This window comes from Leptodactylus fuscus, chromosome 4 (assembly GCF_031893055.1).
Source record: "Leptodactylus fuscus isolate aLepFus1 chromosome 4, aLepFus1.hap2, whole genome shotgun sequence".
NCBI lineage: Eukaryota > Metazoa > Chordata > Amphibia > Anura > Leptodactylidae > Leptodactylus > Leptodactylus fuscus.
Window position 1 is genome coordinate 214,889,102 of NC_134268.1, and position 25,875 is coordinate 214,914,976.

General features: G+C 48.5%; 1 protein-coding gene across 1 annotated transcript in view; it reads left to right on the forward strand.

Annotated features, from left to right (window-relative positions):
- Window positions 1-325: 325 nt before the first annotated feature.
- SLC25A13 (solute carrier family 25 member 13) overlaps window positions 326-25,875 on the forward strand; it is an 85,899-nt gene continuing 60,349 nt past the window's right edge. Inside the window, exons 1-3 of the mRNA XM_075271792.1 lie at window positions 326-399; window positions 23,504-23,557; window positions 23,640-23,782. Of these exons, the coding sequence (XP_075127893.1) occupies window positions 388-399; window positions 23,504-23,557; window positions 23,640-23,782 (209 nt within the window). The 5' untranslated portion in view covers window positions 326-387. The remainder of the gene's footprint in view (window positions 400-23,503; window positions 23,558-23,639; window positions 23,783-25,875) is intronic.

Sequence of the window (25,875 nt, forward strand, 5' to 3'; positions counted from 1 at the left end):
CCCGCACCCTGTATACATGTATACCTCCCTGGATCATGTGTAGTTATCTCCGCCCCGCACCCTGTATACATGTATACCACCCTGGATACTGTGTAGTAATCTCCGCCCCGGACCCTGTATACATGTATACCTCCCTGGATCATGTGTAGTTATCTCCGCCCCGCACCCTGTATACATGTATACCGCCTGAGGACACACACACCTCTCTCAGTCTCCTCACACTTCTCCTCTAAACTCACCGGCGAAGGACGCCTGGTCACGTGGCCAAACCGAGGGCGGGAAACGATAATCGTCCAATCCTCTCTCTCGGTTGGGCCAGTGTGGGCGGGGCCGCCGTGACGTGACGGGGAAGTGTCTGATGGGAAGTGTGTGTGAGTTCTGTACAGCATGGCTGCCAAGGTATGTGAGCAGAGCCGGGGCCGGGGTGACAGCCGGGACTGAGGGGACGGGAGAGGCTGACAGGGACACGGGCTGCTGCAGGGGGCGCCACAGGAGGAGGGGCGCGGCGTGTGTCCTGTCTCACAGTCTGTGTGGCCTCTCTACACTGGTGACCTAGGGCCTGTCCTTGTGTGTGGATTATACCTGGGTTATGTATACAGCTGGCTGCAGGGGCTGCTGGGACTAGTAGTGCTCCCATGACAGTGGTGGTCCCATATAGTGCCCTATGCTACTGATATGCTACTCCCATTCATACAGGTGTGCCCTCCAGAGACTGCTGGTACTCCCATTCATACAGGTGTGCCCTCCAGAGACTGCTGGTACTCCCATTCATACAGGTGTGCCCTCCAGAGACTGCTGGTACTCCCATTCATACAGGTGTGCCCTCCAGATACCGCTGGTACTCCCATTCATACAGGTGTGCCCTCCAGAGACTGCTGGTACTCCCATTCATACAGGTGTGCCCTCCAGAGACTGCTGGTACTCCCATTCATACAGGTGTGCCCTCCAGATACCGCTGGTACTCCCATTCATACAGGTGTGCCCTCCAGAGACTGCTGGTACTCCCATTCATACAGGTGTGCCCTCCAGAGACCGCTGGTACTCCCATTCATACAGGTGTGCCCTCCAGAGACTGCTGGTACTCCCATTCATACAGGTGTGCCCTCCAGAGACCGCTGGTACTCCCATTCATACAGGTGTGCCCTCCAGAGACTGCTGGTACTCCCATTCATACAGGTGTGCCCTCCAGAGACCGCTGGTACTCCCATTGGATGCAGCTCTGCACGGTGGTGGTTGTAGTCTGGTCACATCCTGTATATGGTGGCCCATACTATCCTCCATAGATGGAGTTACTCCCATTGTAATGAACTCGCGCACACGCACTACTCCTGTATGAAGCAATGTAGGTTGTGAGTTGTGTCCTGTCACATCCAGTTACAGGCGGTGCGTACCCCATACCATACATTATACATGGCTGACCATAATAGAAGGTGACACTGCCATAGAGCAGCCCAGGACGGTAAGTACTAATGTCACATCTAGGCCGACTGTCTACTATATAGTATACGGAGTATAGTGCCCTCCATGGATAGTGGTACTCCCATTATTAGCAGCTCAGGATGGGGGTGGTATAGTATATAGTAGACGGTAGTATGCTCAGGATGGGGGTGGTATAGTGTATATAGTAGACGGTAGTATGCTCAGGATGGGGGTGGTATAGTATATATAGTAGACGGTAGTATGCTCAGGATGGGGGTGGTATAGTATATATAGTAGACGGTAGTATGCTCAGGATGGGGGTGGTATAGTATATAGTAGACGGTAGTATGCTCAGGATGGGGGTGGTATAGTATATAGTAGACGGTAGTATGCTCAGGATGGGGGTGGTATAGTATATAGTAGACGGTAGTATGCTCAGGATGGGGGTGGTATAGTATATAGTAGACGGTAGTATGCTCAGGATGGGGGTGGTATAGTATATAGTAGACGGTAGTATGCTCAGGATGGGGGTGGTATAGTATATAGTAGACGGTAGTATGCTCAGGATGGGGGTGGTATAGTATATAGTAGACGGTGGTATAGTATATAGTAGACGGTAGTATGCTCAGGATGGGGGTGGTATAGTATATAGTAGACGGTAGTATGCTCAGGATGGGGGTGGTATAGTGTATATAGTAGACGGTAGTATGCTCAGGATGGGGGTGGTATAGTGTATATAGTAGACGGTAGTATGCTCAGGATGGGGGTGGTATAGTGTATATAGTAGACGGTAGTATGCTCAGGATGGGGGTGGTATAGTGTATATAGTAGACGGTAGTATGCTCAGGATGGGGGTGGTATAGTGTATATAGTAGACGGTAGTATGCTCAGGATGGGGGTGGTATAGTGTATATAGTAGACGGTAGTATGCTCAGGATGGGGGTGGTATAGTGTATATAGTAGACGGTAGTATGCTCAGGATGGGGGTGGTATAGTGTATATAGTAGACGGTAGTATGCTCAGGATGGGGGTGGTATAGTGTATATAGTAGACGGTAGTATGCTCAGGATGGGGGTGGTATAGTGTATATAGTAGACGGTAGTATGCTCAGGATGGGGGTGGTATAGTGTATATAGTAGACGGTAGTATGCTCAGGATGGGGGTGGTATAGTGTATATAGTAGACGGTAGTATGCTCAGGATGGGGGTGGTATAGTGTATATAGTAGACGGTAGTATGCTCAGGATGGGGGTGGTATAGTGTATATAGTAGACGGTAGTATGCTCAGGATGGGGGTGGTATAGTGTATATAGTAGACGGTAGTATGCTCAGGATGGGGGTGGTATAGTGTATATAGTAGACGGTAGTATGCTCAGGATGGGGGTGGTATAGTGTATATAGTAGACGGTAGTATGCTCAGGATGGGGGTGGAATAGTGTATATAGTAGACGGTAGTATGCTCAGGATGGGGGTGGAATAGTGTATATAGTAGACGGTAGTATGCTCAGGATGGGGGTGGAATAGTGTATATAGTAGACGGTAGTATGCTCAGGATGGGGGTGGTATAGTGTATATAGTAGACGGTAGTATGCTCAGGATGGGGGTGGTATAGTGTATATAGTAGACGGTAGTATGCTCAGGATGGGGGTGGTATAGTGTATATAGTAGACGGTAGTATGCTCAGGATGGGGGTGGTATAGTGTATATAGTAGACGGTAGTATGCTCAGGATGGGGGTGGTATAGTGTATATAGTAGACGGTAGTATGCTCAGGATGGGGGTGGAATAGTGTATATAGTAGACGGTAGTATGCTCAGGATGGGGGTGGAATAGTGTATATAGTAGACGGTAGTATGCTCAGGATGGGGGTGGTATAGTGTATATAGTAGACGGTAGTATGCTCAGGATGGGGGTGGTATAGTGTATATAGTAGACGGTAGTATGCTCAGGATGGGGGTGGAATAGTGTATATAGTAGACGGTAGTATGCTCAGGATGGGGGTGGAATAGTGTATATAGTAGACGGTAGTATGCTCAGGATGGGGGTGGTATAGTGTATATAGTAGACGGTAGTATGCTCAGGATGGGGGTGGTATAGTGTATATAGTAGACGGTAGTATGCTCAGGATGGGGATGGAATAGTGTAGACGGTAGTATGCTCAGGGTGTTGGTGGTTACTTGTAGCTGAGTGTTACAATATACATTGCTGTATTGTTATCTGAGGAGACTGTTGCGACTCCCAGCTGCCTTACACTTTAGAGTCTCCACCAAGGATGTCCCCATTCTACCATTAAAATCAAATTTTCGGTAGAAATCCCGGTTTTCTTCTGTATTCAAATGAGTTCTCTCGCAGCACTGGGGGCGGTCCCCAGCGCTCAAACAGTACTGGGGGCGTCCCCAAAGCTGCGAGAGAACTCTCCAGGGCCATCTCCATCTTCTTCAGGAATGGCCTCTCTGTGCTGGGTTCAAACTTTTAGGCCTTGTGCAGAGCCGACTGCGCATGCCCACAGTCCACAAGAAAATGGCCGCTTAGTTACTGTGTAAGTGGCCATTTTCTTGTGGCCACGGGTATGCTTCACTGGAGATGTCTCTCGCAGCCCCCTGTGCTGTTTGAGTGCTGAGGACCGCCCCCAGTGCTGTGAGAGAACTCATTTGCATACAGACAAAAACTGGGATTTCTACCGAACGGTGGCGCAGAGAAGACATCTTTCTTAAGGCTAATCCTACATGTGATCAACAAATAATATGATTTTAATGGTAGGATCCCTTTAACTAAACTTTCTGTGCAAAGTGACTTTGAAACCCACAATGCAAAGCTTGCAGACTGTGGGCAACCCCGGAGGATTCCTGCAAGTTGTCACCACAAAAACCATCAGGTATCGGCACTTTTTTTGCAGCAGTAGCTGTCAGGAAAACACATCAGTGATGGAAATTCAGCAGCTTGTCCGTCCCCTGTGTCTCCAGGCTCATGGTACTATTCTCACCTGTGTCGCAGGTTCTTAAAGGGGTTGTCCTGCTGTGGACACTTATCCCCTATCTACATAGCACGGGATGTGTCTGATCGCTGGGGGTCCCATCGCCAGGTCCCCCATTGATCAGAAGTGGTGTTTGGAGTGCCGATGCGCTTGTTTATCCGCTGTTCCATTCACTTCTATGGGGCTACCTGGACTTTAATGTTCCCACAGCCCCATAGAAGTGAATGAGGCGCCAGTCACAATAAGCAACTGGAGCTCCAATCACAAGGAGGTCATAGGGGAACCTTTGCACCCCTGTCCTGATCATTGGAGCGGTTGGCGATCGGGCCTCAGTGATCACACACTTAGAACAGGGGATCAGTGTCCTGATTTGGAGGCAGAATCTGGCTCAGAATCGGTGCCATGTGAATACACTATATGGCGGTATTACTTGTAGGGGAGTATACATGGTGTCTCGTATTGCCATATGGCGGCACATGTAATGCAGAGGAGCCGCTCTGGCTATAGCTGATGTGTCAGGTGCGTCTCCTGCACTGTATATAGTAGTATATTGTCCTCTGGAGATATGACCGCCGTTTATCTATAGGTCAAGTGCCTCGTGACCCCGGGCTTGTGTGTAACTTACGATTTCTGACGTTGACGTGAAGCAGATCAGCTCTGAGACGATTATGTTATATCAGGCTAATCAGAATTTGTCTGCAGAGATTGCGGCGCGCTCCCAGCTCTGCTCTATGTTCTCGTACAATTACTCCGAGCGCTAATTGATTGTCGGGTAATGTCATTTACCCGTCTGGTTTTTTTTCTCCTTTTGCTTGTTATTTCTAGCAGGTTACCTGAGCGTTTAGTCACCGGCGCGGGGGCGGTGTAGACGGGTCTATTCATTTACCGCCTGTAATCACTTGGGGTCTCCTTGAAGGAGAGGTCACGTGGATTTCTTGTAGGAGCAGGAAAAGCACTAAATTGTTGTAATGGTAAGCGGCGGCGTAACAAGTGGAAATTGAGTTATTCCAATTCCGGGAAAGTGAGCGCCCCCGTCGTGTGGTCACCGTCCCAGGGATACAGGACAGATAAGTCACTGCTCCTTTATGCAGCTCTCGCTCCAAAGTGGTGAGGGGCACATAGGACACATTTACCTGATGAGATCCCCAATGGTTATCAGATTGGGCGTCCCTGAATCCCCTGCGGTGAGCGAGGCAGCGGTGTGCATGCTCGGCCACGACTTCCCCCTTCTATGGGACTGACTTAAAGGGATTCTACCATTAAAAGGTTTTTTTTTTTTGTGGATAAGACGTCGGAGTAGCCTTTAGAAAGGCTATTCGTCTCTTACCTTTAGACGTGGTCTCGACCGCGCCGTTCCTTAGAAATACAAGTTTTTACTGATATGCAAATGAGTTCTCTCGCAGCAATGGGGGCGGGCCCCAGTGCTCAAACAGCAATGAGAGCGTCCCCACTTCTGCCAGAAAAGGGTCTCCAAGCGCCGCCTCCTTTTTGGTCCGCCATGTCATGTTCAAAGTCTTCTTCCGGCGCAGGCTCGTAACCTAGCAGAGCAGACTGCGCAGACGCACAGGTCACGGGAAAATGGCTGCTTGCACAGTATTGTTAGCGGCCATTTTCCCGTGGCCTGTACGCCTGCGCACTCTGCTCTGCTCGGTTACGACCCTGCGGCGGACGAAGAAGGAGGCGGCTATTGGAGACCCTTCTCTGGCAGCGGGTGGGGACGCCCTGAGCGCTGGGGCCTGTCCCCATCGCTGCGGGAGAACTCATTTGCATACCGGTAAAAACCGGTATGTCTGAGTAACGGCGCAGCGGAAATCACGTCTAAAGGCTATTCCGACGTCTTATCCACACAAAAAAAATGGTTTTAATGGTAGAATCCCTTTAAGCTGGCCATACACTTGAGATATTTCTCTGCAGACCATTGGCAGATCCTGCTTAGTTTTGTAGCATCGGCTGCTAATCTTATGTCAGACACGTCATGCCTTGAAAAGTTGGAAGCTAGGGCCGGCCGCCCGGGTATCGTAGCTGAAGGCTGCGGCGAAAACCAGCTGACACCCCACAGTGGACTCAACACTTGTGGCCTTAGCCTAAAGGGTTTTTGGAACTTGGGTATTGATGACCTCTCTTTAGGATAGATTGGAGGGGTCAAACACCCTCGCTGGCCGGTGTCGTCATGTTCATCGGTCACATGACCAGTTGACGTGTGCCGCACTGCCCATCCGAGGTCCTCTCAGATAGCAAACCCCCTACTAATCTGATACTGGGGACCTACCCCAGAGATAGGGGAGTCTGCTATCACCGGGAGGGGCGGCTGCTGACCCTACACTGGGAATTTGACCGGAGCCCTATATGGAGGTTATTGACATGGTTACTCTAGGTTCACACTGGTGTCTGACGGGCCCTATTGAATATAATTGGGTCCATCGTTTTAGAGCTGAAAGCGGCGGAGTGGTCCCCGGTGCAGATACAGTGACGTGGTCTGCAACATAGGCTCCAGTGCAATGTGAACATAGCCTTAGCTGTCCTTGTAATATGGATATGCTGGCTCTGTGGGTGTGGATATATATATAGAAGTGTAGAAAATGGATATAGTCTCTTAGAGGTGTCCATTTCTTCTACGTTCCGCTCGCTGTCACCATTCCATGCTGTGTTATATCCATAAAGCTGCCATTGTTGGCCTGCAAGAAACGTCTATAGATATCTGAGCCTGACCCTTATGAGGTTAGTCATGCATCCTAGTCACTGACCAAGAGCAGGGAATGGGCATCCGCTCTACCAGGGGATTAGGATATTGATCTCTCCCACATTCTCCATAGTAGCCAGCATGGCCAGTAAGCTCTTATGGGATTTACTATTCTTTATTGTTGTGTTTCTGTATCTTAACCCCCCCAGAAATACCCGCTGGTCCAGCTGCAAACCGCTTATTTTGCATGGGACATTGGTGGCTAGTAATATTACATGGCGGTGGTTTGTATAAATGGTGGTCCATGTAATTCTAGGACTTGTCCCCAGTCCGCCATTATGGAAGCTGCTTGGATAGAGCGTCTTATAGGTATATATAGGAACACACACGCTCTGTCCACGTAGACCATACTAAAAGGGTGTAAGTCGTTTATTCATATCAGTATAGGTCAATACTTCCATCTATATGTCCTGCATGGATGGAGCCTACTGAAAGGAAAACTGCTCATAGAGGGATGTGGTCTGTATTATAGTGACCCAAAAATGTCACTACTACTATTCGGTGTTTTCTAAACCAGACAACTTTGTTTTTAAAGTCTACTTTCAGTTTTAGAAAACTTCTGACACATCAAAAGTTTTTATTGTTGGTGCTCCAGGTGCTGAGGCCCCCTCTAGTCGCTGACGGGACGGGCCTGAGTCACCCAGATGAGCCTCGCGCCTCTTCTGCTATGGTCAGTGATCTGCAGTGGAGGTTAGATTAGTGTATGGTCTCATATAGAAGGCAGTGGGGGCGACCACCTATCACTATCACATGTCACAGTGATAGGTGGTGGGCCATGTGACATGTCGCAGTGATAGGTGGTGGGCCATGTGACATGTCATAGTGATAGGTGGTGGGCCATGTGACATGTCATAGTGATAGGTGGTGGGCCATGTGACATGTCAGATGGTCCCATGGTCCACCACCTATCAGTATGACGTGTCAGATGGTCCAATGGTCCCACCACCTATCACTATGACATGTGAGATAGTCCAATGGTCCTATCACTATGACCTGTCAGATGGTCCCACCACCTATCACTATGACATATCAGATGGTCCAATGGTCCCACCACCTATCACTATGACCTGTCAGATGGTCCAATGGTCCCACCACCTATCACTATGACATGTCAGAGGGCCCAAGGTCCACCACATATCACTATGACATGTGAGATGGTCCAATGGTCCTATCACTATGACATGTCAGATGGTCCAATGGTCCTATCACTATGACATGTCAGATGGTCCAATGGTCCCACCACCTATCACTGTGACATGTGAGATAGTCCAGTGGTCCCACCACCTATCACTATGACATGTGAGATAGTCCAATGGTCCCACCACCTATCACTATGACATGTCAGATGGTCCAGTGGTCCCACCACCTATCACTATGACATGTCAGATGGTCCAGTGGTCCCACCACCTATCACTGACATGTCAGATGGTCCAGTGGTCCCACCACCTATCACTATGACATGTGAGATAGTCCAATGGTCCCACCACCTATCACTATGACATATCAGATGGTCCCACCACCTATCACTATGACCTGTCAGATGGTCCCACCACCTATCACTATGACATATCAGATGGTCCCACCACCTATCACTATGACCTGTCAGATGGTCCCACCACCTATCACTATGACATATCAGATGGTCCCACCACCGATCACCATGACACTAGTGTTTTTCTTCTGCCTCTCCTTCATTTCATGACACTTCAAATATTTTTTTTTCTTCTAGCTGAAAAAATCTGCCCGACTCCCACTGAAACGAAGGGGAGAGCAGAGAAATGTTTTTTTTACTGTGTATGAACTCCCCCCTAGACACGCTGTATAGTCTCATAGCGGGGTTCTGTTATTTTGGTGTCCGCTCTCTCAATGTCTGTGTGTTTTACTGTTTAATGGCCTGTCTGTTATCTGCAGTCATGTCTCATTGTGTAATGTTGCGCGTGGTCGCTGACCGACCGTGTACACGATCACATGCCATGTGCATGCTGCCCTTTATTTTGTTACCTGCTCGTAATCGTGTTTGTTCAGGAACATCGGCATGTGGCCAAGATTAGTAAATGATTTCAAGGTGCGGAGAGCAGAACGGCGAGGTTATTTGGGGTCTAATGAGGGTCCTTTTCAGTGCTGGATGTGAAATATGTATTTTGTGTACTTTTTATAACCCTACGTTATTATGGGGAGTGACAGAGAGGCGCCAGATCTAGGGCAGTATTTCTTTACAATCCAATTTTTTTTTTGTGTGTTCCAATCCACCCCCAGCCCCTGAATATAAGAAGATTTCAGGGTCTCCCCTTTGCTGAGACCTTCATTGATCAGCTGCAATCTCTAGGTTCAGTATCCCCCGCACAGCGCCACCACAGGAGAAATGGAGCATTACACAGTACACATTGGAAATAACCAATGTACAAACATGTCGGGTCCTACAGAGTGATGAGCGTTTCTGTTTTTCGCTGCTCTGTATAGACGTCCCCCCTGTTAGTGTAGGGTTCCCTACTCGGGTATTTCAAGATGAACTAAATAAACTTCCCGATGGCAGAGCCCAACTGCACATGCCAGTGGCCATTTTTTTGTGGCTGTTTACGTGAACGCATGCGCAGTACACTGCTGTAGTTCAACGGAGTACAGAACGTAAGCAGCCACCAAAAAATGGCGGCTCCCAGGCGACTGCCATAAATAAAAACACTCAACGTCCGCCGTACTAGTACGGCAGATGTCGGGAAGGGTTTAAACCTATGTCCTGGTTCACATCTGTGCATGGGTTTCCGTTTGGGAGAGTAATCGCATAAAAAAGTGGTTACCTAAGGAAACCTGCGGACCCCATAGACTATAATGGGGTCCTTGTGGTTTCCGCACGAAAAATGCGTAGAGGGGAACGGAATGGCTCAAAAGCAGATGTGAATCGGGCCTATAACAATGACAATTCTTGTCACATATGGGTACAAAGTCATATAAAAGTACCTACGGTCCTCCCATGTTCTCTACCTCCATCACAAGGCCTGTGTGAATGACTGTTTGGAGGTACCTTTGGACTTTACTGCCCCTGCTGCTCTATGATCGCCCGGTCTACTGCCCCTGCTGCTCTATGATCGCCCGGGCTACTGCCCCAGGTGCTCTAGGATCGCCCGGTCTACTGCCCCGGCTGCTCTAGGATCGCCCGGTCTATTGCCCCGGCTGCTCTAGGATCGCCCGGTCTACTGCCCCGGCTGCTCTATGATCGCCCGGTCTACTGCCCCGGCTGCTCTATGATCGCCCGGTCTACTGCAGCGGCTGCTCTATGATCGCCCGGTCTACTGCAGCGGCTGCTCTATGATCGCCCGGTCTACTGCAGCGGCTGCTCTATGATCGCCCGGTCTACTGCAGCGGCTGCTCTATGATCGCCCGGTCTACTGCAGCGGCTGCTCTATGATCGCCCGGTCTACTGCAGCGGCTGCTCTATGATCGCCCGGTCTACTGCAGCGGCTGCTCTATGATCGCCCGGTCTACTGCAGCGGCTGCTCTATGATCGCCCGGTCTACTGCAGCGGCTGCTCTATGATCGCCCGGTCTACTGCAGCGGCTGCTCTATGATCGCCCGGTCTACTGCAGCGGCTGCTCTATGATCGCCCGGTCTACTGCAGCGGCTGCTCTATGATCGCCCGGTCTACTGCAGCGGCTGCTCTATGATCGCCCGGTCTACTGCAGCGGCTGCTCTATGATCGCCCGGTCTACTGCAGCGGCTGCTCTATGATCGCCCGGTCTACTGCAGCGGCTGCTCTATGATCGCCCGGTCTACTGCAGCGGCTGCTCTATGATCGCCCGGTCTACTGCAGCGGCTGCTCTATGATCGCCCGGTCTACTGCCCCGGCTGCTCTATGATCGCCCGGTCTACTGCCCCGGCTGCTCTATGATCGCCCGGTCTACTGCCCCGGCTGCTCTATGATCGCCCGGTCTACTGCCCCGGCTGCTCTATGATCGCCCGGTCTACTGCCCCGGCTGCTCTATGAGCGCCCGGTCTACTGCCCCGGCTGCTCTATGAGCGCCCGGTCTACTGCCCCGGCTGCTCTATGAGCGCCCGGTCTACTGCCCCGGCTGCTCTATGAGCGCCCGGTCTACTGCCCCGGCTGCTCTATGAGCGCCCGGTCTACTGCCCCGGCTGCTCTATGATCGCCCGGTCTACTGCCCCGGCTGCTCTATGAGCGCCCGGTCTACTGCCCCGGCTGCTCTATGAGCGCCCGGTCTACTGCCCCGGCTGCTCTATGAGCGCCCGGTCTACTGCCCCGGCTGCTCTATGAGCGCCCGGTCTACTGCCCCGGCTGCTCTATGAGCGCCCGGTCTACTGCCCCGGCTGCTCTATGAGCGCCCGGTCTACTGCCCCGGCTGCTCTATGAGCGCCCGGTCTACTGCCCCGGCTGCTCTATGAGCGCCCGGTCTACTGCCCCGGCTGCTCTATGAGCGCCCGGTCTACTGCCCCGGCTGCTCTATGAGCGCCCGGTCTACTGCCCCGGCTGCTCTATGAGCGCCCGGTCTACTGCCCCGGCTGCTCTATGAGCGCCCGGTCTACTGCCCCGGCTGCTCTATGAGCGCCCGGTCTACTGCCCCGGCTGCTCTATGAGCGCCCGGTCTACTGCCCCGGCTGCTCTATGAGCGCCCGGTCTACTGCCCCGGCTGCTCTATGAGCGCCCGGTCTACTGCCCCGGCTGCTCTATGAGCGCCCGGTCTACTGCCCCGGCTGCTCTATGAGCGCCCGGTCTACTGCCCCGGCTGCTCTATGAGCGCCCGGTCTACTGCCCCGGCTGCTCTATGAGCGCCCGGTCTACTGCCCCGGCTGCTCTATGAGCGCCCGGTCTACTGCCCCGGCTGCTCTATGAGCGCCCGGTCTACTGCCCCGGCTGCTCTATGAGCGCCCGGTCTACTGCCCCGGCTGCTCTATGAGCGCCCGGTCTACTGCCCCGGCTGCTCTATGAGCGCCCGGTCTACTGCCCCGGCTGCTCTATGAGCGCCCGGTCTACTGCCCCGGCTGCTCTATGAGCGCCCGGTCTACTGCCCCGGCTGCTCTATGACCGCCCGGTCTACTGCCCCGGCTGCTCTATGACCGCCCGGTCTACTGCCCCGGCTGCTCTATGACCGCCCGGTCTACTGCCCCGGCTGCTCTATGACCGGCTGCTCTATGACCGCCCGATCTACTGCCCCGGCTGCTCTATGACCGCCCGGTCTACTGCCCCGGCTGCTCTATGACCGCCCGGTCTACTGCCCCGGCTGCTCTATGACCGCCCGGTCTACTGCCCCGGCTGCTCTATGACCGCCCGGTCTACTGCCCCGGCTGCTCTATGACCGCCCGGTCTACTGCCCCGGCTGCTCTATGACCGCCCGGTCTACTGCCCCGGCTGCTCTATGACCGCCCGGTCTACTGCCCCGGCTGCTCTATGACCGCCCGGTCTACCGCCCGGTCTACTGCCCCGGCTGCTCTATGATCACCCGTCCTAACATACACAGCACTGCCTCATTATTATTACTTTTATTACAATAATCAGACTTCTTATATTTCCCGCCGGCTCCCGTGACTTTCACCCGTCCCGCTCCTTCACGTCCTCGCCTCTCGATCTGTCACATTCTCCTTCTCGTCATCCTCGCTTTTTTCCATATTGAATGTCCCAGTAGAGAGATTATCTCTTATAGTTCAGCAGGAATAAAAAACCCCGTCTTAAGACAGATTGCAGCATCTTTTTCGTAAACTGCTTCTTAAAATACATTCTGCATCTTTATCCTTTCCCCGATGGCGCTGAAAAGCAATTTTAGTCCCAGTTTTCTGTCCATTAGCTTTATGAGGAATAAACCACTTACGCCCCCCACCTGCCGCACCGCCAGCACCTCTGGATATCACATTGATCCAGATTTAAGGCTTCTTTTGAGCTTTTCCAATTCCCTTGAATTTCAAGTGTTCGGTGTCGCGCTCTTTTCTTCCTTTACCCCCAAGGAGTCTCTCAATGGTTTGGTAATTGAAACTCTTTATGTCCGGGGGTAAGTGGCTTCCACAAACGGATTACCCCGCCAACTTTTCCAATATTTCTTCACCTGGTGGTTTCTCTTTAACAGATTATTACTTTTAGGCTTCTTATTGTAAGCAGTTAAGTTGTAGAGAGGCATTTGCAAGATCGGGCACAAGTTTTTGTTTCTTATTTCTGAACCCCCCCCCCTTTCTCACATGACCGCACTTCAGAACAACTCCCTGAGTCAAAGATTTCCGTCCGTCATAGATCTTCAGCCAGCAAAGAATGTGGCCAATATTGTGTATTATGGATGATAAAGCCGCACCTAAGTTTAGAGTAAAAATAAGGAAAACATTTTCTTACGAATTTTAGATTTTTCTGGTGGTTTGGGACAGCAAGCGGTCTAATCCAAGCTTCCCCGGTGGGCTTAGGGTAATTGAACAGAGAATGCTGGCTTCACTGGTGGTCTAGGGGACTAAAGTGGTTAATGCTCACTTTTATGGTGTGCGGTAGTGGATGGTTCTTGGGGGTGTTGGAAGTGTTTCAGGACGTTGATGGGATCACTTTTTTTTGTGATCTAGTGGAGTGAAGCAGTAAATTCCATCTTCGGTGGTCTAAGACTGTGAAGAGGTGGACGTCCTATTCTCTGGTGGTCTAGGGTAATGGAGTGGTTAATGTTCACTTTTATGGTGTACGGATGGTTCTAGGGGTGCTCTAGGGCATTGAATGGGTCAATCTTTACTACACTAGACCACAAAAAAGTGACCATTTTACCCATCCAACACCCTAAAAATTTTTCAAAGAACCCTCCACTACCATCCTACTAATATTATAAGTGTGAAAGTTTGTGTGTTTGGATGTTTGGATGTTTGTGAGTTTGGATGTTTGTTCCTCAATCACGCTAAAACGCCTGGACGGATTTGCGTGCAATTTTCCAAAAACATAGTTTTCCCTTAGGATTGAGTCACAGGCTACTTTTGGTGCCACTAAACAACATGGCTTCCTAGCAGGAGACTCACAAAAGCAGGACTCCTAGCCCCAGCTATAGACTCACACACACTGCCTGGCATTCCCTGCCTCTACCTGCCTGCACACTCCTTACTGTCACCTCAGGAGTCGCCCTCACTCTACTCACTCACATTTACATATAGATTTCCACTATATAACACATCACATTGTCTGTATCACGACATACACAATACAACACATCACATTGTCTGTATCACGACATACACAATACAACACATCACATCATATTTGCTATTCCACCAAACTTTTTAAAGCACTTTTACAGTTTCACACGTCTGTGTCCGCCCAATTCTCAAATCACCGCAGACGAAGTCGCGGGTAAAAGCTAGTATACCATAAAAGCGAGCATTAACCAATCTAATAACCTAGACCATCAGGTAAGGGGACGTCTACCTCTTCACAACCCTAGACCACCAGAGAAGAAGGCATTCACTCCACTAGACCACAAAAAAGTGACTGAATGACTTCTTCTCTGTTGGTCTAAGGTTAGGAAGAAGTGGACGACCCCCTTCCTGGGTGATGTGAATGCTTACTTCCTTGGTGAGCTAGGGTAATTGGGGTGAATGCTTAATTCTCTAGTGGTCTATACTAGTCAAGGCCTGAATACTTCCCTGGTGGATAAATATTTTGAGTTGGGGTTGAGCCGCTCTTGAGATTTCAGGATCAATTTTAAATTCCGATTTCCGATCATTTTCCAGCCGATCCCGATCGTGAAATTTGCTCGATCACGGATCGGAATCCGATCTTTTCCGATCCCGATCGCTCAGCCCTAGACAATGCTTCTCTATGTGAAAAGTCACTTTTAGGGTTGAGCCGATCTTGAGATTTCAAAATCCGATTTCCCATCATTTTCCAACTGATTCTGATCTTGAAATCTGCTCGATCGCCGATCGGAATCCGATCTTTTCTGATCCCGAACACTCAACCCTGATTTTGAGTGCCGCTTTCCTCGGTGGGTTAGGGTTTGGACAGGTCTCTATCCTTGTGGTCTAGGATATTGAAAATGTGGATGCCCACTTCCCTGGTAGACTTGGGGGTACTGGCAAGGTGAATGCCTGATTCATTGGCGGACTAGGGCAGGATAAAAGTGAATGCTCAATCCTCTGTGGGTCTCGGTATAAGGGGGTTGAATATATCCATGGTGGACGGATGTGTTGAACCAGTATGTGTCTTTGTCCATTTTTTTTTTTTGCTGGTTTAGACTGGTGGAGGAGTGGTTGCTTGCTTCCCTGGTGGTCTAGAGTGTTGAAGGGATGAATACCCTTCTCCCCCCCCAGTGGTCTAGGATGCTGAAACGGTTAAATACCCTCTTCTGTGGTGGTCATGAATGTTGTGCTAGGATATCCCATCATATAACCAGTTGGGGGGGGGGGGGTCCAGACGTTAGGAACCCTTCCGATCCTAAAACAAAATCTGTGCCCGGGCTCCTGATATGAGGTAGAGACAGAAGGTTACTTTACAGGCTTGTTTATGTAGGTAGTAATATAGAAGGAACAAAGAACATGGCAGACTGTCCTCTACCAGTAGCTATAAGATCTTATCACTCACCATCGGAGTACACCAGTTACTGAATTTATTTGTTCAGCGTATTATAAAAGTTTTACAATGATCAGTAGACAGGCTGTAAATGTGCTCCGGGAGCGTGGCTGGGCCGTAATCTGTAAGGGACTGATCGTGGCATGATAAGGGGGTGCGTGCCCAGGACCTACCTGCCCAGAGTGGCCTGAAATCTGTACATATGGATTATAATGCAGCTCCTCTGGTTTCATGCACAGAAATTTGCACCTGTATCTCAAAATTTTTGACTTTTTGGCAGGATTTGTCTCAAAAAAAACCAAAAACATACTCAGCGTTTCATTGTCTCCCACCGTGTCAGTGGTCCCTGGTGTATTGTTCCAGCAGAAGTCCTTGTCTCACATTATCGTTGAGGCCAATGTAAAGGACACCGACAAGGCACATGGGGTTGAGTATGAGCCTTAATAGTAGAAACAAGGTAAAGAATAAAGGAGCACAGAATTTTTAAAAAGGACCTTTCATGTTGGATATCCCGGTATGTACCTGGGTGGTGGAGATATCGGTGCTGTTAGTTTCGGCACTGATGTCTCCCCTCTGTCAGAAGGGTGTTCTTTAAAGCTCGGCGTCATCGGACTTGTCCCGTGTGCTCGTAGCCTTACTAACAACCCTCAGAATAAGGCCCAGGTGTCACTGCTGGGTGTCCAACTATAGATTGATGGAGACAGCAGATTAGTGTCCGGTCAGTCCCATGGAAATAACTGGAGTGATGGTCATGCATGTGCACCCCATTATCTACTCCATTGGTTCAGGGACCCCCTTTCTATTGATCACTGTGCACCTCATGGTCAAATCCAGTGATCCCTTGAGAATGGAGGATACGTGGCGTTAGTGGGGTTGTCCAGGGTTTCCTGGGTCCTCCGCTAGCCTCTATTTCCTATAGTCATGTAACCAGTCAGAGGCCGCAACAATGGCCCATCTTGGCTAGTGATTGGCCGAGCAGCTTTTCCTGTTTGTCCAGAGGGACCAGGAAGTACAGACTGGCACGGAGCATTGGGTACATGGACCGACCCTAAGGATAGGGGTCCAACACAAAGACCCCTGCGGATTAGCTGCATCCTCTTCCCTGTGCCAATGATATCACGTTAATTGGTCGCCTGGTACATCAGCAGCTCAGTCCTCTTTTATTTTTTTTTAATGTAGTTTGTGAGCCCCTTATAGGGATCACAATGTACTTTTTTTTTCCTCCTATCAATAGGTCTTTGTAGAATGGGAGGAAATCCACGCAAACAAGGGGAGAACATACAAACGCCTTGCAAATGTTGCTCCTGGCGGGATTCGAACCCAGGACTCCAGCGCTGCAATGCTAACCACAGAGCCACTCTGTTGCCTCCCTTTATTTCTAAGGCGCTCCGCTGCAATATCCAGCACATTCTCAACCATATGTATGGCGCTGTTCTTCGCTTTCCATAAAGAGGGTTCAGCACTTGCACAAACTCGATGACCTCTTCAACCAGCTGATCTGTGAGGGTTCTGGTTGTTGTACCCCACAGTCACTTATTGATGACCCATTTAGAGGAATCCCATACAATCCCTTTAAATGTTTTTTAGTAGCCCGTGCACTGGGGTTCTTCTGAAGACCTGAATAGCTGACCTGTGCAGTGTCTGGGTGTTAGATCCAACAGATCTCCTACAGATGATCTGTCCTGTATATAGGGTATCAGTATGAAAACTTGATTTGGGATCTCAAAACTCCTTTAAAGGGATCTTATGATTGGATACCCTTTTTTTTCTGACCAACACGTAGGAATAGCCTTAAGAAAGGCTATTCTTCTCCTACCTTTAGATGTCTTCTCTGCGCCACCATTCGGTAGGAATATGGGTTTTCTTCGGAATGCAAATGAGTTCTCTCCACACTGGGGGCGGTCCTCAGTGCTCAAACAGCACTAGGGGCGGTCCCCAGTGCCGCAAGAGAACTCTCCAGCGACACCTCCATCTTCTTCTGGAACGACCTCTCCCTGTGTCTTCTTCCGTCCTGGGTTTCAATCTTCTAGGCCTTGGACAGAGCTGACTGTGCATGCCCAGGCCACAAGAAAATGGCAAATACAGTAAGCTGTAAAAGCGACCGTTTTCTTGTGGCCGCTTACACAGTAAGCTGGTGTAAGCGGCCATTTTCTTGTAGCCCGGGCATGCTTCGTCGGTTCTGCCCGAGGCCTAGTAGATTGAAACCCAGGACAGAAGAAGACACAAGGAGAGGGCGTTCCTGAAGAAGATGGAGGCGGCGCTGGAGAGTTATCTCGCAACATTGGGGATGCCCCCAGTGCTGTTTGATCGCTGAGGACCGCCCCCAGTGCTGCGAGAGAACTCATACTGAAGAAAACCAGGATTTCTACCGAACGGCGGCGCAGAGAAAACATCTAAAAGTAGAAGAACAGACTTTCTTAAAGCTATTCTTGCGTGTTAGTCAGAACAAAAAGGTATCCAATGATAGGATCCCTTTAAGACCTAATTCTTCATCATCTTCTCCTACAAGACATCCTAGCTCACATCAGTCCGCCGAGACTCTTCCACTTGAGGCTGGAGATTCGTCTCTCCTTCTCATTGAAAGGACTTATAAGAGGTGTAAAGCTTTTCCCGGCGAGGAGCGTCCACGAAATATTATTCTTCCTATTTTGGGTATTTATTTACCGGCGTATTTTCTTATATGACATATTTTTTTTCATCTGCGGCTTTCAGCACCGGCGGTGACACTTACACTTAAAGTAATTTCTGAAAGTATGTCAAAAATAAATGTTTTTGCATAGGAATGCAGGATAATGTCACTCTGAGTGATTTTGATTTTTCAAGCCTGCTTGAAACAATTTTCCGGCGAGCCGTGGGCTCGGGCTAACGTCGGCTCCTCAGAATGGATTTTCTGTACGTTTTCGCGAGCGCCGCCGTTCCCTTTTTTTTTTTTTTCTTTTTTCAATTGTTAACATCTCAAACTGATTGCGGTAGAAGGGAATTTGTGTAAGATATCTCTAATCATAGAGGAGAACATGACTACTCTGTTTCCACTCAATACTTGTAAACATAATTGACACGTGTTACCGCGCCGGCGTCTTAAGAGGTCATTTGCCTGTTCTTTTCGTGCCGCTAACATTTCCGATCTACTTTGTAAAAAGAGCAAATAAAATGATTTCTGCTCCGAGTCTATGAACCGCTGACATTCACTGAGTTTTTGTTATTCTTTTCTTTTTACAAGTTTCTTTCCGCTCAGTCCCCGTGGTGAAACTGACGTTGGGTTTGTTTTGGTCTTGGACCTGTCACCATCTCCGCCATCTCCACTTTTTTTTGCCTTGGCACTGTTGGAATTTTTTCTCTAGCCCCCGCCATCCCTAAGCGATCAGTGTTCATAGTTTTGGGGATTGATATGGCAATTAGGCTGTACTGTCAAGGGGGTGGAGCCAGGGAGGAACAGATAAAGAGGCGTGAGAGAGCTCAGATTCACACCTACTTGTCTTATCCTTCTTGGCATAGCCCACTCGACAGTAGAAGCCTAATGAGGATATCGGACATCAAAACTAATGGCACTCATTGCTCAGGAATGGTGTGGGACGAAAACAAAATTCCAACTGTGCCAGAATCTGTAAAGATGAAAAGAATTGGAGATAGTAACAAGGTTCTCTTTAACACTCCTATCTTCACCCCAAAAGTTTGGTTGACTTTTGTGTGTTCTTTAAGGCAGATACCTTTTAAAGGGATCCTATCATTGGATACCCTTTTTTTTTTTTTCTGCCTACCATAAGGAATAGCCTTAAGAAAGACTATTCTTCTCCTACCTTTAGATGTCTTCTCCGCGTCGCCGTTCGGTAGAAATCTGGGTATTCTTCAGTATGCAAATGAGTTCTCTCGCAGCACTGGGGGCGGGACCCAGCGCTCAAACAGCACTAGGGGCTTACAGTCTATGATGGAGGAAGGATAGAGACAGAAGGTGAGGGGAGGGACTGTACAGATGGTGGTGTGGGGACAGTAGTGTTATTGGGGGTTGTAGGCCTTCCTGAATAGGGGAGTCTTCAGGGCCTTCTTGAAGCCTGTGATTGTGGGGATCAGTCTTATGTGTCTTGTTAAGGAGTTCCAGAGTATGGGGGATGCACGGGAGAAATCTTAGAGACGGTTGTGTGAAGAGTGGATGAGGGCAGAGCGGAGTAGGAGGTCATTGGAGGATCTGAGGTTACGTGTGGGCAGGTAGCGGGAGATTAGGTCAGAGATATATGGAGGGGCCAGGTTGTGGATGAGGTCGGAGATATATGGAGGGGACAGGTTGTGGATGAGGTCGGAGATATATGGAGGGGACAGGTTGTGGATGAGGTCAGAGATATATGGAGGGGCCAGGTTGTGGATGAGGTCGGAGATATATGGAGGGGACAGGTTGTGGATGAGGTCGGAGATATATGGAGGGGACAGGTGAGGATGAGGTCAGAGATATATGGAGGGGCCAGGTTGTGGATGAGGTCAGAGATATATGGAGGGGACAGGTTGTGGATGAGGTCGGAGATATATGGAGGGGACAGGTGAGGATGAGGTCAGAGATATATGGAGGGGACAGGTTGTGGATGAGGTCAGAGATATATGGAGGGGACAGGTTGTGGATGAGGTCGGAGATATATGGAGGGGACAGGTGAGGATGAGGTCAGAGATATATGGAGGGGACAGGTTGTGGATGAGGGAGGAGATATATGGAGGGGACAGGTGAGGATGAGGTCAGAGATATATGGAGGGGACAGGGTGTGGATGGCTTTGTATGTTAACATTATGGGGATAATATCACTCCTTAGGGAGAGACCACCTTTTCAGGTGTGTGGAGACTTATACAGCCATAGTTGCTCCACTGCAAGGGAACATGGGAAGAATATGAGAAAAGATGGTCTCTCCCTAAGGAGTGACATTATCCCCATAATCTGGTCTCTCAATTCGCTGGGCTATAGGTAGCCAGTGGAGGGACTGGCAGAGGGGAGCAGCCAATGAAGATCGGGGGGTGAGGTGAATTAAGCGAGTAGCGAAGTTTAGGGTGGACTGGAGGGGGTGAGGGTGATAGCTGGGAGTCCATGGAGAAGGGTGTTGCAGTAGTCTAAGCGGGTGATTATGAGGGCCTGGACGAGTATCTTAGTAGTTTGTGGGATCAGGAAGGAGCAGATTCAATGGAAGTTCTTGAGTTGGAGGCAGCAGGAGGTGTTGAGGGTTTGAACGTGTGACTTGAAGGATAGGTCGGAGTCCAGGGTTATCCCAAGGCAGCAGATCCGTGGGACAGGGGTAAGTGTGCTTCTATTAACTTTGATAGATGGGTCAGGTGGAGGGGCCATACGGGGTGGGGTGAAAATGATGAACTCAGTTTTCTCCATATTGAGTTTGAGAAAGCGGGAGGAGAGGAAGGAGGCTACAGCTGCTAAACAATCTGGAACTCTGGACAGCAGGGAGGTAATGTCAGGTCCAGAGATGTAGATTTGGGTGTCATCGGCGTAGCAGTGGTACTGAAAGCCGTGAGATTCTATGAGTTGGCCCAGGCCAAGGGTGTAGATGGAGAACAGGAGGGGTCCTAGGACGGAGCCCTGGGGGACACCTACAGAGAGAGAGCGAGGAGAGGAGGTGGTGTGCGAGTGGGAGACGCTGAATGTGCGGTCGGTGAAGTATGAAGAGTATAATACAGGATGTAACTCGGGATCAGTAATGTATGTACACAGTGACTGCACCAGCAGAATAGTGAGCGCAGCTCTGGAGTATAATACAGGATAAGTAATGTAATGTATGTACACAGTGACTGCACCAGCAGAATAGTGAGCGCAGCTCTGGAGTATAATACAGGATAAGTAATGTAATGTATGTACACAGTGACTGCACCAGCAGAATAGTGAGTGCAGCTCTGGAGTATAATACAGGATAAGTAATGTAATGTATGTACACAGTGACTGCACCAGCAGAATAGTGAGCGCGGCTCTGGAGTATAATACAGGATAAGTAATGTAATGTATGTACACAGTGACTGCACCAGCAGAATAGTGAGCGCGGCTCTGGAGTATAATACAGGATAAGTAATGTAATGTATGTACACAGTGACTGCACCAGCAGAATAGTGAGCGCGGCTCTGGAGTATAATACAGGATAAGTAATGTAATGTATGTACACAGTGACTGTACCAGCAGAATAGTGAGTGCAGCTCTGGAGTATAATACAGGATAAGTAATGTAATGTATGTACACAGTGACTGTACCAGCAGAATAGTGAGTTCAGCTCTGGAGTATAATACAGGATAAGTAATGTAATGTATGTACACAGTGACTGTACCAGCAGAATAGTGAGCGCAGCTCTGGAGTATAATACAGGATAAGTAATGTAATGTATGTACACAGTGACTGTACCAGCAGAATAGTGAGCGCAGCTCTGGAGTATAATACAGGATAAGTAATGTAATGTATGTACACAGTGACTGTACCAGCAGAATAGTGAGCGCAGCTCTGGAGTATAATACAGGATAAGTAATGTAATGTATGTACACAGTGACTGTACCAGCAGAATAGTGAGCGCAGCTCTGGAGTATAATACAGGATAAGTAATGTAATGTATGTACACAGTGACTGTACCAGCAGAATAGTGAGCGCAGCTCTGGAGTATAATACAGGATAAGTAATGTAATGTATGTACACAGTGACTGTACCAGCAGAATAGTGAGCGCAGCTCTGGAGTATAATACAGGATAAGTAATGTAATGTATGTACACAGTGACTGTACCAGCAGAATAGTGAGCGCAGCTCTGGAGTATAATACAGGATAAGTAATGTAATGTATGTACACAGTGACTGTACCAGCAGAATAGTGAGCGCAGCTCTGGAGTATAATACAGGATAAGTAATGTAATGTATGTACACAGTGACTGTACCAGCAGAATAGTGAGCGCAGCTCTGGAGTATAATACAGGATAAGTAATGTAATGTATGTACACAGTGACTGTACCAGCAGAATAGTGAGCGCAGCTCTGGAGTATAATACAGGATAAGTAATGTAATGTATGTACACAGTGACTGTACCAGCAGAATAGTGAGGGCAGCTCTGGAGTATAATACAGGATAAGTAATGTAATGTATGTACACAGTGACTGCACCAGCAGAATAGTGAGCGCAGCTCTGGAGTATAATACAGGATAAGTAATGTAATGTATGTACACAGTGACTGTACCAGCAGAATAGTGAGCGCAGCTCTGGAGTATAATACAGGATAAGTAATGTAATGTATGTACACAGTGACTGTACCAGCAGAATAGTGAGCACAGCTGTGGAGTATAATACAGGATAAGTAATGGATTTATAGATAAACTTCATGAAATAAATCTACCATAACCCGTTTGCACTTTTTCTCCTGTGTTTTTTGTTTCCCACTCTTAACAGGAATTTTCCTTTCAATGCAATACTGACAGGGCTTTTCTTTCATTATGTTAAGGGGGTTTTCCCGTCTTATAAACCGATGGCATATTGCTTAGGTATGTCATCACTTTCTGATCAGTGGGGATCCCACTGTCAGGACCCCCATTGCTACTCAGAATGGGGAAGCTGCGGCACTGACCATTTTTATTCTGTCTTACACAGCAGGTGATCCGGAGCGCCGCTGTGCTAAACCTGCAGCACAGTCCCTTTATTCTTAGAATTGGCAGGGGTTCCAGCCGTCGGACCCCCACGAATTGCAAAGTGGTGGCCTATCCTAGCTGTGTAAAAACCCTTTAATGTCTAGTACTTGTAATTAAACCGTCGGGTATATAAATGCAGCTCTCGGACACAAACACCGCTACATACCTGCCGGCATAACTCCTCATAAAGACGACTGTCCTCTTCTCATTTCCAGGTAGCATTGACCAAGAGAGCGGATCCAGCTGAGCTGAAGACGATATTCCTGAAGGTAAGCGTTCTCCCTCTACCCTGTAAACTGCACTGAGTCTCTCTAGACAAAGGTTTTGACGTTTTTGGGTCGTCTTTCCTAGTACGCCAGCGTTGTAAAGGATGGAGAACATTACATGTCCCCGTTTGACTTCGTCAGACGTTACCTGAACTTCTTAGGAGATGGAGAGCCAAACCCCAAAACCGTCCAACTTCTGGCCGGCGTGGTGGACCAGACCAAAGACGGGTGAGTCCAGATCTTAGTTTTAGTCTTAGACCTTGCTCTAGCGCCACCATTTGGATGGTAGCTCCTTATAGATCTGTGCACGGTACGTCATGGTGGCGGTAGAGTACCATCTTTATTAGAGATGAGCGAGTACTGTTCGGAACGGCCGATCCGAACAGCATGCTCCATAGAAATGAATGGATGCACCTGGTACTTCCGCTTTGACGGCGGCCGGAGACTGCAGCGTTACACAGACTGTTATCATGAAGATACATAGGGTCTGCATCTGATCCTTTTTAATTAAAGGGGTTATCCAGGGAGCAGAATTGACCATTGATTTTCCTAAAAGTGATCATGGTGCTTGCTGATGTGCAGAATTCCAACCCTTCCTCCACTTCTATCACCACGTGACTGACAGCACCCCACTCCCCCTCCCCAAGTTGCGTCACCTAGTCACTGATCACATGACTGTAGGGTTGTTTGCGGGTTGCAGTCTTGTGATTTCTGACCTCCGGACACCAGGGGGGTGGGTATCCAATAGATTGATGTACGACACAATACAGGTCTGACAAGACATTGGGCAATAAAATAGAACTGAATGTGACTTTTTAAAGGGTTTATTCAGAGACTGTTCCTTCCTCCGGTTCTATGTGGGTCATGTGATCAGAACCAGCACCCGGCATTCCCCTCTCCCATGTTCACTGGTGTTTACTTGTACTATAGGGGCTTTTGGAATGGGTACTTGTCCTAGTAAAGCCAGTCCCTATAGGACAGAGAAGAGATGGGAGACGGCAGATTGGCTCAGGAGCTGGTTCTGATCACGTGACCTAAGTCTGGAACCAGCCTGTTGTCCTGATTCCTGGGGACCTGGTGATCGACCTACCAGCGACTCGACACCTATTCCCTGACCTATGAATAGAAGAGATGTGTCCGTAACGGCACAACCCCTTTAAGGGCTTTTGTACCTGATTAGACAGCAAAGGAGCAGATCTCTAGGAAATATTAACCTTTTCGCTGCCAAGGGTCTCTGGAAATTTTGCACCTCCAGTAGCCAGAGCAATTTTCACAGTTTTGAGATGAATCAAACCTAAATTGCAACATTTAAAAAGCATCCAACCCCCATACATGTATATTTTCTTAAAGTAGACACCTGCAGCATTGTCAGAATGCCACTTGGTACTTTATACGAACAGGCACCTTCATGCAATTTTGATTTAAAGTGAATGTTTTATGAAAAAATGCAAATAAATGTATATTCGTTGTTAAAAGCGGAAACCAAACAAAAAATTAAATGCACCAAAGCTCCTAAAAATAAGAGTTCAACATGTGCAGAGTTCATACATATCACTATGGCCTGAACCCGCATGCACGTGTCTTCAGAAAATCGCTAGAACTGGAAGGAACAAAAATCTACTTTGAAACTGGAAATGCTAAAGTATCATCCTATAAAATGTAGGGATTACACACCATGAAAAGTAAGTGAACCCCTAAACCCTATATATTTTTTGAAAGTAGACAACCTGAAGATTACAAATGTCTTAATGGTTCATCGATAGCCACATCCACCTTCGTGCAACTTTGCAACCAACACAAATAATTTTTTGAAAAAATACGCTAAAACATATATTTCCACCTAAGACTCATGTTCAATCTCAGATTCATATACAAAATACATTTAAAATAATAGCTTAAGGTGTATACAATGTGTATATATACTATATGTACCGTAAACATCAACTACAACAAGAGCTCGGACTCCCAAAAACACAAATACAGAAGACAAGCAGGATTTTGCTGTTATTCACTAATATGTTAAAAAGCTATACTGCACCTACCAAACTGTAACTGTGATACCAAAATCTAACTTTTTTCAGAGTACACAGCATACCGTATATAAACAATTTCATAGTTTATATATATAACCACCTTCATTCAACTTTGCCGCAAACAGAGATTGCTAGCAAAAATTGCAGAAAAATTCAAATTTGCCACTAAAGTGCGGCTCAAGAAATCCCTTTCTGCAAACATAATGTACTGTCCATAAAACTGCGATATGTGAGGAGTTCATACATACCACACATGTATATATTTACAGGGGCGGGTGTTAAAGAATC